This window comes from Monopterus albus, unplaced genomic scaffold (assembly GCF_001952655.1).
Source record: "Monopterus albus unplaced genomic scaffold, M_albus_1.0 scaffold175.1, whole genome shotgun sequence".
Lineage (NCBI taxonomy): Eukaryota > Metazoa > Chordata > Actinopteri > Synbranchiformes > Synbranchidae > Monopterus > Monopterus albus.
In genome coordinates, this window is record NW_018128055.1 from 123,378 (window position 1) to 138,274 (window position 14,897).

The following is a 14,897-nucleotide window of genomic DNA, read 5'->3' on the forward strand; positions in this document are numbered from 1 at the left end:
AAGAAGAAAGTGGGTCTTTGGGATTTTGGGTGTTGGCCAAAGCTGCAACAGACCCATTTTAAAACTGGCTGATCGTAGGTCCAGACGTCAATCTTCTCCCGCTAATTGTGCAACATGTGTGTCCTGGAAGCGCCATCCTCAGTGATGAATGGTGGGCCTACAGAGGTGTACTAACCAATCATGGATACACACATTTTCCTGTTAACCACAGTCGGTGGTTTGTTGACCCATTAACAGGCAGCCACACACAGAACCTGGAGAGAGCATGGGCCATATACAAGGGGATGGTATGGCGACTGCGAGGAAACAGGACAGAGGCCCTGCTAAAAGAGCATCTCTTAGTAATTGAGTGGACCTACTGGTTAGCTAACTGCCACAAAGATGGTCCTTTTGGGAGAATGATTAAGGATATAAGGCATAAGTACAGCTTGTACAAACACCCTGCTACCTCCCTCTTTCTCCAACCCCCCACCTGCCTCATTCAGGCATTAGTTTTTAATGTTCTTCTTTGAATTAATTCATCCGAATTTTTAAAGCTCCTCTTCACTCACAAACATGTTTTTTAATGGTTTTATAGGCTTTACATGAAGATTTTGTTCAAAATAAGATGCAAGGGACATGAGGAAGAGTTCTTTTTTTCTTTTTTCGGTGAAACTGTAAAATCCTTATATTGTTATTCCTTTGAAAGAATGTTAAGTGTTACATTTTGAAAATAAAATAACCACTTTTTCAGATTTTGCATAAAGTCTTCATCTTTTTAAATTTGGAATGAATCATGTTGATAACACATGTTTATGATGAGTTAAATTCCATTTGGAAATGTTTCACTAATGTTCAGTATCTGCGTGATTGCTTCAAATATTCAAGGGTCACAAACAGCAGTAGTACCTGGTTAGTTATGGTTAAAAAATTATTTTTTAGCACTTGTATGCATTTATGAAGTGTTCCTTAATAAATACATGTTTTAGACTTTACAGGGTCACAGAGAGCATTAACAAATGGTTAATTAAGGTTAAGTAATGGTTATTCACCACTGTGATACATTTTTAAAGAGCATTAATAAATGCGTAATTACGAGTAAGTAATGCTTACAGTATACAGCAGGGGTGGGCAAGTCAGGCCCTCGAGAGCTACCACCGTGCATCCTTTCCAACTATCCATGCCCTGCCCACTGCTGCATACCTGCATCATGTGTGTTCAGTCAATCAGAAGCTGGAAGATACCACCTTAGATGAACGTGGAGCGAGGACAAAGTGAATTCGTTGGTTGGAGGATGGACAAGTAAGTGGACAATTATTATGCTTAAATGAACATTAAAACAGCCTTCTCCTAATGAAACTGCTAAGCTGTGAACTTCGTGAAATAAATGTTAATATCTTTATCTGGTAATGTCTAGTGTTACCAAGAGACATTTAAGTTGTTGAATGCAATGCTTATTATTGTATTATTTAACATTTAGTTAATGCTTATTACTGCATCAACAAATGTCAGCAGTGTCGTTAAAAACTATTAAATAATATATGAGGTAATACTTTAATTAACATGAAAAACATTAGTGCATGATTAATAAATGCATTAGTTACCTATTAGTTAATGCTTATTACTGCATTAAGTATGGTTAATTAATGTACCCTTATTGTAAAGTGTTACCGCAGAAAGCAGGTTTGAAGAGTTCTTCAGGAGTCACGCATTTCTCTTTAAGAACTAAAAAGCACTTCATCTTCTGAGCTGCATGTTCCTGCTTCCTAAAATACACCCACAGAACTAGTGAACACCTTCTGTGTGCTGACAGGCAGATTCGTCATTGTTGGTGCCTGGCATCAGAAGACAGACTCACCACTGCTGCGACTCTTGCGGTTGGCCTTCCCTCCCGTCAGAAGCATCTTCAAGCTGTTCCTAAACATGACTGCAGCAGATGCCCTGGACTAGACTACAGAAAAATCTGTCAGGGAAAGAAAAGACAATACAAATTAATGCATGACCAGAGTGTTTACTGGGATATCTGATGTTGCTAACAATACAATTAATTGCTTAATAACATTTTCAGGAAGCTCGGATCATATCAAAATTGAATCTGGATTGTGGAAAAAAAGGTAGAAGGATAAGCAAAACATCCACCTAAACCTAATTCTTATATCATATCTTGTAATCTGTAGGCATGCTGATATGAAGCTATGATATGGGAGTGTGTTAATAACACTCAAATAACATGCACAATGATGCACAGTGTTATTTTCAGCACCATATATTGGATTGTATTGTGTGTTTTACAAAATATTTAATTCATGAAAACACCAACCAGCATAAAAACATTTCCAGTCCTATAGAAGCTTCTGAATGGTTTTATGCTCCAAGTCAAGGTGGTGGCACACATGCACACAAAGTGAAATGATGTGAGTGGAGGCTTACAGACACACATTTTGCCACAAAGGGAGGTAAAGACGTGTCTGCACAAGTTTAAAATGTTTAGTCCTCAGCAAAAAAACTTCAAGCCTATCATAAAGCTGTAGGACGACTTCCGTGAAGGACACATAGGCTAAGAGGATAAAGTTATGCATCTGTAAAAAAAATAAATGAAAGAAAGTTTCAGTGGTCACACAGAGACACACACACACACACACACACTGGTGTGTTTGCTTCTAGCTAGCTCACAGTTATCTTCTGTAAAGGTGGCAACATTTCATCGGTTATTTGCGGTAAATAAACAAAGTGCTTAAAAAGAAAACATCACATTTGTGCAAACAAAGTGAGGAAAAAAATCTGCTTCTCCTTTGGAGTATTCAAGGTATTACATGTAGAACAGACGTTTGGTACAGATAGTACCAAGGATTTACTGCACAATATTGTAAAACTGCAGTTTCAGTACAAAAAAAGCAGTTGCAGAGCAGGCAGATAACACCTTAAACCTTTAGATTGCATTCATTTCTTGACTGCAGCGTGCTCTATCCCGCTAATCCCTCCTCTCCAGCTCCCCACCGCACAGACACACGTCTCTGCTGTGAGACCTGGTAGTAAAAAGCATGGCAGCAGATGTTCTCCATTAGGCGGGAGTGAGTCAGCAAAAGCCCCACAGACAAGCTCCAGCTGAGAAGCCGGTGCTGACCCCAAACAATTAAAAAAAAACTCAAAGAGGAAGACATGGAAAAGCTCTGAAAAAGCCCTGCCCCCTCCTCTACCAACCCTGATTAACCAGTCTTTCGACCTTGAGCGGGGTTGAAAGGCTTCCAGGATCATAATAATAGAGACACTGCGAGTGACACTGGGGAAATGGCAAAGACAGTGAGACAATGCATGACATTATATTCAGGGGGGATGAAACTGAGCCACACAGCACATATCTTTGATTTACTGATTCTGATTTTTGAAAGCATCACAGGATGAATGTGCTCTCTCAAGTCATACTTAAGGGTTTAATATCAAATGGACTACTGATGTCTGTACACAGATGGGGGAGGTCTAAGACACTTGATTATAGGTGCAGATTATCTTGGATGTTGATGAGGCTGAACTTTTGAAGCCCTTAACAACATGCTTGACTTTATCAGGGTCTGTCTGACTGTAATTTTGTAAACTGAAGTTGTCTACACTAAGTGCGTTTTCACACCTGTAGTTTGTTCACACTAGTCCAAACCAGCTTGTAAACTTGGTCCGTTTTCCCCTTGGTTCAGTTTAGTTTCACATACAGGAAAATCCAAGCAAGCCAAAATGTGTTGCTACAAATCACATGAGAACATTCACATCGCTCACTGGTTAAAGAAGTCTAGGGTGGGAACGAGAAAGTAAACGCTGTGCTCCCTACCGGTGAATAGTCCTATGAAATAAATGTGCTCTGCAGCGTGGAGAAACAGCATAATCAGCATTTGCTCATAACTGTGGTGATTATTTGGGCAATAAATCAAATAAAACTATGTTAACAGAAAGCCAAATATACTTTGAGACAATACAATAGTGCTTCATACTTTGCAAAGATGATTTGCAGCCTACAGTCGACCGAGCAGAAAAAGGGAGTGAATACTGAGCATATACAACACGTGTGTGTGTTGTGAGCACACACAAGACCAAGCATGGAATTTACTTAGATATATGTCCAACACTGACCAATCATCACCTGCCATCTTTCACAACTACACGTTTACTGAGATTAAATAAAACACTACATCAGCTGATATTTCCTGTATATAACTCCATATGCACTTTTGTTACTCTTTGCATGGCCTGTGTCTGGTTGTAATGGTGCGTACTGTGTGCAGTAAGACTAAAGCTAGATAATTAACTTCTGGGTACTGATGACAGGATTCTCCCAAGTCAATAACAGCCTTAGGAAATATCCTTATCATCTGCATCAGCTAGATCAAGACCAGTGCAAATGAAGGTTATGTCTTTTTTAGTGCTCTATCTTTTGATGTAGGCTCACTTATACCAGGTGAATTTGTATCACAGAGGCTATTCATTCCAGTGCTCATAAAAACACCCCGCTTTAGAGGGATCACCAGCAATAAATATGACAATTTCTACCTTCATTGGCCAAGCAGTGCAGAGTCATCCAGCCATTTTGATGGGTTCCTCTAGATGAAAAATGAGCCTTGATGTGAATGAGTGGGTTATCAAGGACATTTTTTCTCTGTACTATTTGGCCCAAACCTTGATGCAACTATTCTCTGGAGACGAACTCTAAGAGTGTGTGAAATTTTATGAAGAGCCTCCTGCAGGGCTGTCTACTATGAATGTGTTATTAGCTCCTGATATGATAGATTCAGCAACTCAGCTGAGGCAGTGAGCTAACTGGTGCTACAGGCAAATATACCCTCAGAACATATGACATTTCTTTAATTTATGTATGTTTGTGTGCTACATGTGCCACAAAGGGTAGCAAATGTAGGCCTAACGCTTTTATAAGGATATACTATAACAAAGCAGCATAATGGCTGTTTGTCTTTTATTAACTAAGATTTACTGAGAAAGTATCATTCTGTACAGTAAATACTAATGTTAATCTTCCCACTGTATTTTGTTTAGCATGACAGCCACTGTAAGATAGGAACAAATAACTGATATCAAGAAAGAATGCTCCGATATGCTCTAAATTATTGAAAATAACAGGATTTATAGCCAAACCTTGTGGAAGGTTCCGTTAGAAGCTGGTCCCTTTTTCTAAGGATCCTTATTTTTCCCCTTCTTGCATCACCTTTGAGATTTTTTTTACCATAAATGTATCTCCGTGATATGGGATAAAAGTGTTAGAGCCGTGACACACCAAGTTGATGACTGAACATCTTCTCAGTGTGTCCCCCACCGCTAGTACACATGACTACATGACATAGCCACATCGTGGTGTATGGGCGCCATCTTGTAATCTGGTATCCAGTTCTCCTTAACATATCCATGATTTAATTTCCTTTGCCTCAGCTAACCCCAGTGACCTAATAGGTCTTTAGACCGGCTGTAAGTACTAGGTTCACTCAACACAAGTGTGTGGAGTTACAATCTATTAACCAACATCCACTTCAGCAGCTGGAATTGGATTATTTTTATTTCACAGCTCACACAACAAAATCTGTTCCCCTTTCAACCCTTCAAATTTTCTAACAATTGTAGAGAAGAAAATGTTAAATAAATACTGCAGTAATGAGGGGTGGTTTTATCATGCAGAACCACATAAGCCCTTCCCTCTGTCTGAAATCTACTCATTGGTATGAATCATTTGCTTTCCCATGACAAGGTGTAGACAGTGGTAAAAGAAGTGTAAGGTGGCAGTGGGTCAGATCCATTAGCATGCATGCTCATCTCCTGAGATACAGCCACAGCTGCGCAGGGGCATCTACGCACATATCTGTGCAACTCAACGCAACATCACCTCAGTAAAAAAATATGAGCACAGAGCAGCTTAAAATGTCTGGTCTAGTTAGCCTGCAGCCTAGAAGACATGCTGTGATTATAATACTAAATCAAAAGCTATGACTCAGTAAGTATATATTGTAGCTGAAAAGAGTAGGGATGAAACAGAGAGGGCTTTGCAGTCTAGCTCAATAAATCTGCATCCATATGCACTGTATAGCGGTGAGCTAACCAGGCAAGGCCAGAGCGGTTTACTAACTGCCAAAGCAGAAAATAGGGAGAGATACTGCAGTCTGTTTCTAGAGGAGGCAATCAATGTTTGAAATCTTGGAGGACAAGATACCAAGTAGGCGCACACACACACACGGACTCACAGGTCCCCAGAGAGATGAGCACACACACACACACACAAATGTACCCATATACACAGCTGAAGCAATGTTTCATCTGAGGGTGGAAGCACACACATCTCTCATTCCCACTTTCTCTGACCCTGTGTACCAGCCCTTGTGAAGGGAAGCCAAGAAGCAGCATGCTCTCACAGATAATGTGCGTAAGCAGATGCAGCCCATCTCAGGCTCTTCCACAGCTCAGGCATAATGCTCTTCCAGTGTGTTAAAATCCACTTAAAGACACATTCACCAGCCTTGTATGATGAGCCACTTTCATCTGCTCCGGTCACCCAGCGCAACACACTTGTTTGTTCTGATGAAAAATAAAACGCAGACACAGCTTGGTTCGTTTGTAAGCATGGCTCACAAAAGCACAATTAATATTCTCCAAAAGAGGCCTCAAATTAGCCTTTTGAGATTCACATACCTGTGTGAACTTGGAGCTGCATTACCAGCCTCAGTCATTAAATACTTAGGTTCAGCTGTACGTCCTGCTTGGAGAATTGCTTAATGTTGGGAACCCTGAGTTATGATTATCAAAGGATTATAGCTTAGGCCTCTTCATATTATAACCCTCCTGTAGAAGGAGTTAAATTTTGATCACTGAGCCCCATCTAAATCTTTAAATGTAAAAGCCAGCAGCAGGTGCAGACGCCCCCCTCTGTGCCCAAGTCTGGACTGAGAACCGCCGTGAGCCTCCATTAATTCCAAAGCTTATTTACAATCAATAAAGTATCCTCTAATGGGGCCAGCGATGACAAAGGCCAGTGTTGCAGGGCATCCAATAGGATTTATCTCGTGTTACCCGTGGCCTCCAAATTGAACCTCATCTGAGAGGAAACCACACAGATGCAATCATAGAATTAGAGAAGACACACATTTCCCATGGAGTGCTCTTAGTGTGATTACCTAGGACGCAGAATTTACAGCAGTTTTCTGTTTTAAACAGGGCAGGTCCACCAATCAAATTAAATTTTTCACAGAGGTGAATGACTAAGGAAATTTCAGAGAAAATCTAATTTCTCCTAAAAGACATAATAAAAATCTCTTAAAATGGGTAATTAGGACTCACTCATGGAAGAAATACAGCTCAATTTTGCTGTTGCCAGAGTGAAAATCCCACTGCAGCTGAAGCACAGCGAAGCATCAACAGTTTGAAAATGACAAATGGACTTTGCCCTGAGGGACACACGTTCCTTGAGGCAATTAGAGCAGAGTCTGGCAGTCTGACTGGGAAACATAAATGTCAGAGCTTAATCAAATAAGAACAGTGGCAGACAAAGCATCGCTTCAGATATTTAACATGAAACAGCAGTATAATTGAAGCTGAGTCATCCACAATGTATTGATTTCTGTCTTCAGGGAAAAAGAGCGAGGCAAGTTTGGTGGGTGGCAGATGGACCTGTTCATTTAAACAAAATCCAGCTGCAGAGGTGCGTCGCAAACACAGCAGAGGAAATATTTACACTCAAAAATAAAAATCAGGACTCAAGCTGGAGGTTTGTCCAGTCGGAACCTTCCTCTTCATCTCGCCAGCCTGAGACACCCTGCAGCATCAGACAGGAATAAATCACAGTCCCGTCTCCAGTTTGAGGGCGGCCAGGGGAGCAGAGTTCCATAAATCACACTAATATCAATAACGAGAAGTGTCAGGGCCCAGCTCACAAGGCGAGAGGCGCACAGGGCGATGCAGAAACCACTTAAGGTTGCTGGTAACAAAGTTTCACTCCTGCCCTGCGGTAGATTATTTATTAATCTAGATGAATCTACCCCACCCATTCCTTTGCAGGGAAGGTGGTGATATCTGTATCATGATGCAGCATACAGCGGCATGATGAATCACAGATGAGACAGTTGGCTCTGACGGTGACCAAGACTGCTGTCTGACAGCTCCCTGGGTTTTCATCACTAGCTCTACATGCAACATAAGGCATGTTCCAGTCACACTTCAGGAGACTGTCATGTGCCTATATGTCTACAAGTCTGTACCTCAACTAGAACAGACTGATAAACAATTGCTTTATTTTCCTATCAGCAATAACAAAAACATCTGTTATTAAATATGAGACTTCCATCAGCAACAGAGTTGCAAAGCTGATGGAAATGGAGTCTGTCCCATTTAAAAGTACTGTTTTCATCATATCGCCAACATTCCTCAACATTCAGACACGAGAACCTCCCACATATTTTAATGGTACTATGGACTTTGTTATGGCCCACGGTTTTAATTATTTCAATGTCTAGAAATTTGATTTGACCTGATTTTAAGCTAAGTGATTAATTTTTTACCAAAATGCACCTTGGGAGTCACTGCAAACCTTCTCGATGTACACAACCTGCACTTTTCACTTTTTACCAAGAATCAGAATTGTTCTAAGGCAGTTGCTCATCTTTTGTTCTGACAATTCAACCTAAGCAGCTGTTTGTCACCTGACACTGTCTTTTCAGAAAATGAACACACATTTACTTCAGGAATCCTGGACATTTAAAGTCACTCTGCCCTTTGCAACAGTAAATATTGCTTAGTTTATGTTGCAAAATGTAAGACAGTTACTTATCTACTTGCCACAGATACAAGTTGTAATTTAAAACAACTCAAACTCCTGAGAGTTCAATTATAAAAGAACAAAGAGAGCATGTGGCACAGGCGTCTTGTTCCCGGGGCTCCTGAGAGTGACATGTTCACATAGTCCAACTCTTTACTGTAAGTTTGGCTGACACTGATTACCTAACCTTGAAGTAATGGTACACAACTAGGGCCAACAAGTCACAGAACTGTCCTCCTTGCCAGCCTTCTGTTAAAGTCCCTCTGGTAAAGTCCATACTACTCAGGCAAAGTCAGGCTTAATGTCTTTCTCCTCTAACACATATAACCAAGTGACTTATTATGTGCTTTAGTGTCATCTCCCTGTGGGGACACACAAGTGCTCTTACAAAGACCAACTGGCACACAGTTTCATTACCAACTCTCTGCCCAGTTTAAACCAGCTTCGGCCGCTCTCACTATTGGGTTCAAATCTATTCAAAAGAAGCGACTGAAATAGCATGCCAAGCTTTGTCAGAGTCAAACAGAGCCAAATGAAGGAGGACATATTTCAGTGCCTTTATTTTCCCCTGTTTGTTTTAAGGGGTGTCTGGGCGAGACCACATAATGGAATGAAATACCATCAGCCATGTGGCAGGTGTAGAAAATTCCTCTAGTCAGGTCAAGGAAGGAAATACTGTAAATCATCTACAGTAAATGCACAAAATCTTATTTAATCTCACATACTGCTAAATGACCGCAGTTTTCTGAGAGTTCATGTCATCTTCATTATCTCCTCACTGGACAGACAGACAGCTCAGAAGCAGGCAGTCAAGCAGCCGGCATCGAAACGACAGCAGTAGCAGAGCTCTGACATGAATATCTTGTGAATGTGTGACTTTACTGCTCCCTTGCTCTTGTTTGGTAGCTGCTGTGAACAATTACCAAGACTGTGTGGATGAGCAGCAGTGAATGTGTAATGTAAAACTCTGCAGGCCTTGCCACAGAGGAGGAAGAAATAAAAAGCTACTGGAGGAATGAGTTACTCAACATGTTCCTGATTATTCCACTGATACACAGCATTAACCTGAGCAAACTGTACGAGGTTAACACCTTCTTAAAAGTTTACCGTTTTGACAACAAATGAAGCAAAATGATAGCGCTAAAGGTCAAGCATGGTCTTAAATGTTGCATTTGCCGAGAGATGGTTAAATGAGACAGTCTGATTAATCCCACTGACTGCTGCCTCCAGTCCTCCCTCCAGTCCCTCTTGATTCAGAGACCTTACTGCTACACCTGCTGGCCATTTGGAAGTGTTGCTGCACCATTTCCACAGACACACAGAGCAGAATCAAATGATAAATCTAAGCCTAATCTAAACAACAGTATTTCATCTCAGTGGCTGACATATGACACTGACATGTCCATCATCTACTCTGTCGGCCACACAGAAAATACTGTTTTGCATAAATCCTCTTAGAGGCTCCCATTTGTATGCCTCTAGTGCCCCGATCCCATTCAAATGAACAGAGCAAGGCTTCAGGAAGAAGAATGGTTCAGTGTTTGACAGGCAGCTTAAATGTGCAAACAGAGTCATGACACGAGGAGGAAAGGTCATTTTGAAGAAGGCCACTAACAGCTGATAATCAACCCTGGCAGAACTGCACATTTACAAAGAGCCATTTAAAACCAACCGGTGTGTTTGGTTGAGGCAGGTGCTTAAATTAAATTCTTAGAATTAAGCAGGCTAAGGTCCTGTAACATCTCCCAGGGTCCTTCACTCTTCATTTGCCTGTTACTCATGGCTTATATTTATGTCAAACCAGGATCTTCATGTGTGCTGTAAGTGGTATTTGAAAGATGCAGTCTCACATGGTATTTGCTGCAGTTAGACTCCATGAAATAACAGGGTTACGGGGTAAATAAGTTATGATGATGATGAAGTTAAGTGCTATGCAAAAGGGCATCCATAATCAACCACACTGCCTATAAAAAATATTCCTAATGTCGTGTTTTATTGTTTTACATCATAGTGAATGTAATTAGGCTTAATTTGACACTGCATAACAGAAAGATCTTTCTACAGGGCACACGAGTGGGGCAGGGGCAAAAGGTCTCAGCCACCACTGCAGAGACCTTTGATTTGATTTGTGGATCCAAGGCTGGATTACAAAAAGGATCATGTAAGACACCAACCCACAGTCCCACAGCTCCAGGGGCCGCTAAACATCTCAGTGTGCCTACACCAAAAGGAACTTCACACTGGACTCACCAGCTAGTGTTCTTACCTGACCATGAGGCCTCGTCTTAAAAGGTCCAGTTTTAAGAACTTTAAACTCCTCTCCTGCACAAAAGCTAAGTGCTACACTCTGATCCACAATCATTTTTCACCTTACTACATAAAAGGCACATTTAAAACCACTGGCGTTCAATTGTGAGGTGCAAAGTCGTCCAGTATGGATGAAAATTCTCAGTGATCGTGGGCTGACATATTTATCTATGTATTACATTTTTACTGACTGCTAAGTAAGACATCTGAAACAGAAATATTAGTTTCTAATGGTCAGTCAGGTGATGGTGAAAGAAACATGATGTGTTGATATATTCTATTTAGAACATCAACAGAAAGCGTTGGTGACGTCAAGACAACCCACAAGGAGCCCATGTACACAGCACTTCCCAGAGGTATGGGCAGGGATTCATCAGACATTCAGAGGATGGGTATGGTTTCAAAACCACAGGACAAGAACAGAACAGATCAATAAGGTATCGCCATCCAACCCAACAGGAGGAGAGACACAGGGAGCAACAGAATAGCTTAGGTATGTCAAAAGAGTAAGTCAGTTCAAGTCATTTTATTTGTATAGCCCAGTATCACAAATCACTAATTTTCCTCAAGGCAATAATAATAATGGCACTTGGTGATGCCCAGATGAGTTTGTGCCCTGGGCCTGCACTTAAATAACAAGTCAAAAGTGATATTTGATAGCGGACCTGTTTTTCACATCTGGGGAAATAAGTCTGTGAATTATACTGGTATGGATATAAACAGGGTTTCACTGAAGCAGAGGCACACTGACTGCAACAGGAGATGAATCTGTTTCTCGATGAATTATGCATTGTTCCAGCCCTGTGTTACAATGTAAACCACCACCATGTTCACATTAACTCTGTGAAGAACTTCTTTGTCCGCTGTGAATTAGCAGAACCTCTCTAACTCCTTTCATCTCACACACAGACAGTTTCTAGAAATGCCTTTAGCATGCAAATGACTTAATATCACAGTGGAAATGGGGGGCTGACACATTGCAGGAATGTACTGTACCACCTTTTTAATCAGCCTGGCTTGTGGAAAGAAAAAAAAAAGATTTAGGCTTCCAACCAAATAGTCATTAGTCATTACTAATGGGATGTGTTTCATAAGCTTTATAAATGTGCTTTACTTTTTTCATCAAGACACGCTATTAATTCCCAAGCCAGTCATATACAATACCACAAAGAAGAGACATAGTTATGTTCCTCACAGGGGCTATGATACCGTCAGGGTTGCTATTCGTGACTATGAATCTGGATCTGAGAAGATGCTATAAAGGATAGAGGGGAGTGTGGGTGGGAGAGAAAACATCTTAAATTACTTGGTCTTCCAGTTCAGCCTGCTGTCAGTCTGGATGGACGCTTGATCGCAAGCACAGACACGACCACAGGAAACCCTGACCTAATTAGCGTGTTAGCTGGCCATGGACCTCTAATGGCAATTTGATGGCCACCAATAAAAGTCTGTTAAACGCCAGCCACAATCACACCATGTTCAATCACATGGCTCGGGCACAGACTGATGGAGCTGCAGTTTACTCCCATAATCACAGAGTACCATTAGCTCGGCTTCAAAGAAATTAGGAAAGAAAGCATGGTGGTAGTCTGGAGATGCTATTAAGACTCTCGAGCTGTTGGCAATCACCTATGTCAACAGCAGTGTGTCGTAGCGGCTGTTAAAAGAAAGATGCTTAACTTTGATTGATTTCATGTCATATTACAGTTATTTCTCTTGTGTTGTGATGAGTAATCCAAAGCGTTGGGTTGATAAGGTTCTGTTGTGAAAACTAATGAGTTACAAGAAAAAGCATCTTCAATCTACCTAGCCCTTATTCATTTCACTTAAACAAGGAAGTGTATTTGAAACAGGTCTGCTGAATCCTGTCCTGGGTGATAAATACTGCAGAACAACAGTCACACACACAGTAGCCACTATGAATCTTCAAGAAGGTCTGCGTCTATGTATGTGCATGTGTGTCTGAGTGTCCTCACACACAAGACAAAGGCATGAACCTGCCAATCAGATGAAAGATGATTAGGGTGGCAAGTACAGGCTGCACTTCTCTGTCTTAAAATGAACTAATTGGCTGAGGGTGCCGAGATATTGTGTTGACGGGGACATGCATGTTTGACAGCTCTGGCCCTTCTTTGCGGAAGGTCACAAGCCGACAGATGAGCCTGCCTTTTGTCAGGTCTTATGCCATCCACATTAGCAGGCTGAGCCAGGCCTTGCCGACATCAGCAAAAGGAAAAAAAAAAAAAAAAAAACAAGTTCTATTGCTCCATTGAGATATATACTATCTACACTGAGTGTAAATAGTGCAAAAACAGTGAGACCGTGGGGAGGGCTTGTGGAGATGGGATAGAATAAGTAAGGAGAGATCAAAAAAAAGCCTTGTTGGATTGAAATGCTGGTAAACAAGTATACTTATTTAACTAATTACAGCAAAGATCAGTCAAGAGCATGCAACAGCCAGTGGAGTTTATACTATGGATGTAACGATGCCAAAGAAATCACAATGTAAGATGAAAAATGCCTTTAACTAAACACATCATCATTGTTTTGTATACTGTATATAAAACATAATGTAGCAGTTAGTAACAGTCCTGTTATGAGATAAAATAAAATGACATATTATTGCAGGAGCTGGATCTTGTAAATAAAAGAAGTCACACTCACAGTAGAACATCGGTGTTTTTACCCCCTCAGCAGGTTTAACCTGTTGTTGAACTATTTTGGTTCTTCTTACCATTGCTAACTCTGAGAGATGAGACAGTCCAAGTAACTTCAAAACAGTGCTGATTTATTCAAAGGATCACAGGTAAAATTAACATTACACGCTCAGGTATCTTCCACCTCCAAACTGCTCCCAGGCAGATGTAAGATGAAAGACCCTGAGCCCACCAGGCCTATACATTATATCCCCTCGGTTGGGCTAGCCCCATACTACACAGAAACGTCAACCGAGATGTCTCTGTTACCAGCTTTGCAGCTGGCCATAGCAGTAGTCAAAACATGAAGCAAATCAATGTGTGTGTGTCTGTTGATTAAGTGGTGTGTAACTAAAAACATTCTCACGACCTCTAGTAACATGTCGTGACTTAAACATAAGAACATATTATAGCTAAGGCTACAGTTATACACGTCATAATAATAATATTAACCATCCTGTCTGCTGACAGTCATCAACTCTTCTCTCTAGTTATCCTTGACCAGATGTACCCTGTAGAAACTCATAAGCATGACTAAGCATTTAACAGTCTAACTAGACATCCTATCTCCACTAAACATTTCTAATACATAAAGTATCTAACCAATATCTATCTGGCTAAAAATACCTAACAAACCCTCGCTGTTTGGTGGCCATGCCGACTGGTCCAGTTGTCTCTTTATAGTATTTGTTGTTTTATTAAAACTGTTACTACTTTAGTGTACATGATATCAAATGTGACCTAATCTTCACTAGGACTGAGAGGATTGACCTGGAGTAAACTGAAGTGAAAGGTCAGTTTACACACTGTGACCTAAAGGGCGCACCCACCAATTCACTGTGGATTTGCAAAATAATTTGTTCTCCTTCAAAGCAAGCTTTTTGTTTTTAATGTATTAGATTCTGGGGGAGGGAGAGGCAGCTGTTAGCTGGGCCCAGATGTCAATGATGGATGGCAGAGCTAAGAGAGGAGGAGTTGATTTTGAACAAACCTGTGCATACAGTCCCAAAGGAGCATCACTTTAAAGAATTCCCTCAAAAGCCCAGATGATAATTTGATGTCTCTGTTTACCTCTGCATCTGCAATCTCCTGCCCATATTAATGATGCTAAATGCTGTGAT

General features: G+C 40.9%; 1 protein-coding gene across 1 annotated transcript in view; it reads right to left on the bottom strand.

Annotated features, from left to right (window-relative positions):
• tanc2b (tetratricopeptide repeat, ankyrin repeat and coiled-coil containing 2b) overlaps window positions 1-14,897 on the bottom strand; it is a 139,302-nt gene that overhangs the window by 107,281 nt on the left and 17,124 nt on the right. The window contains 1 exon segment of the mRNA XM_020616554.1: window positions 1,838-1,942. Coding sequence (XP_020472210.1) covers window positions 1,838-1,904 — 67 coding nt within the window. The 5' untranslated portion in view covers window positions 1,905-1,942.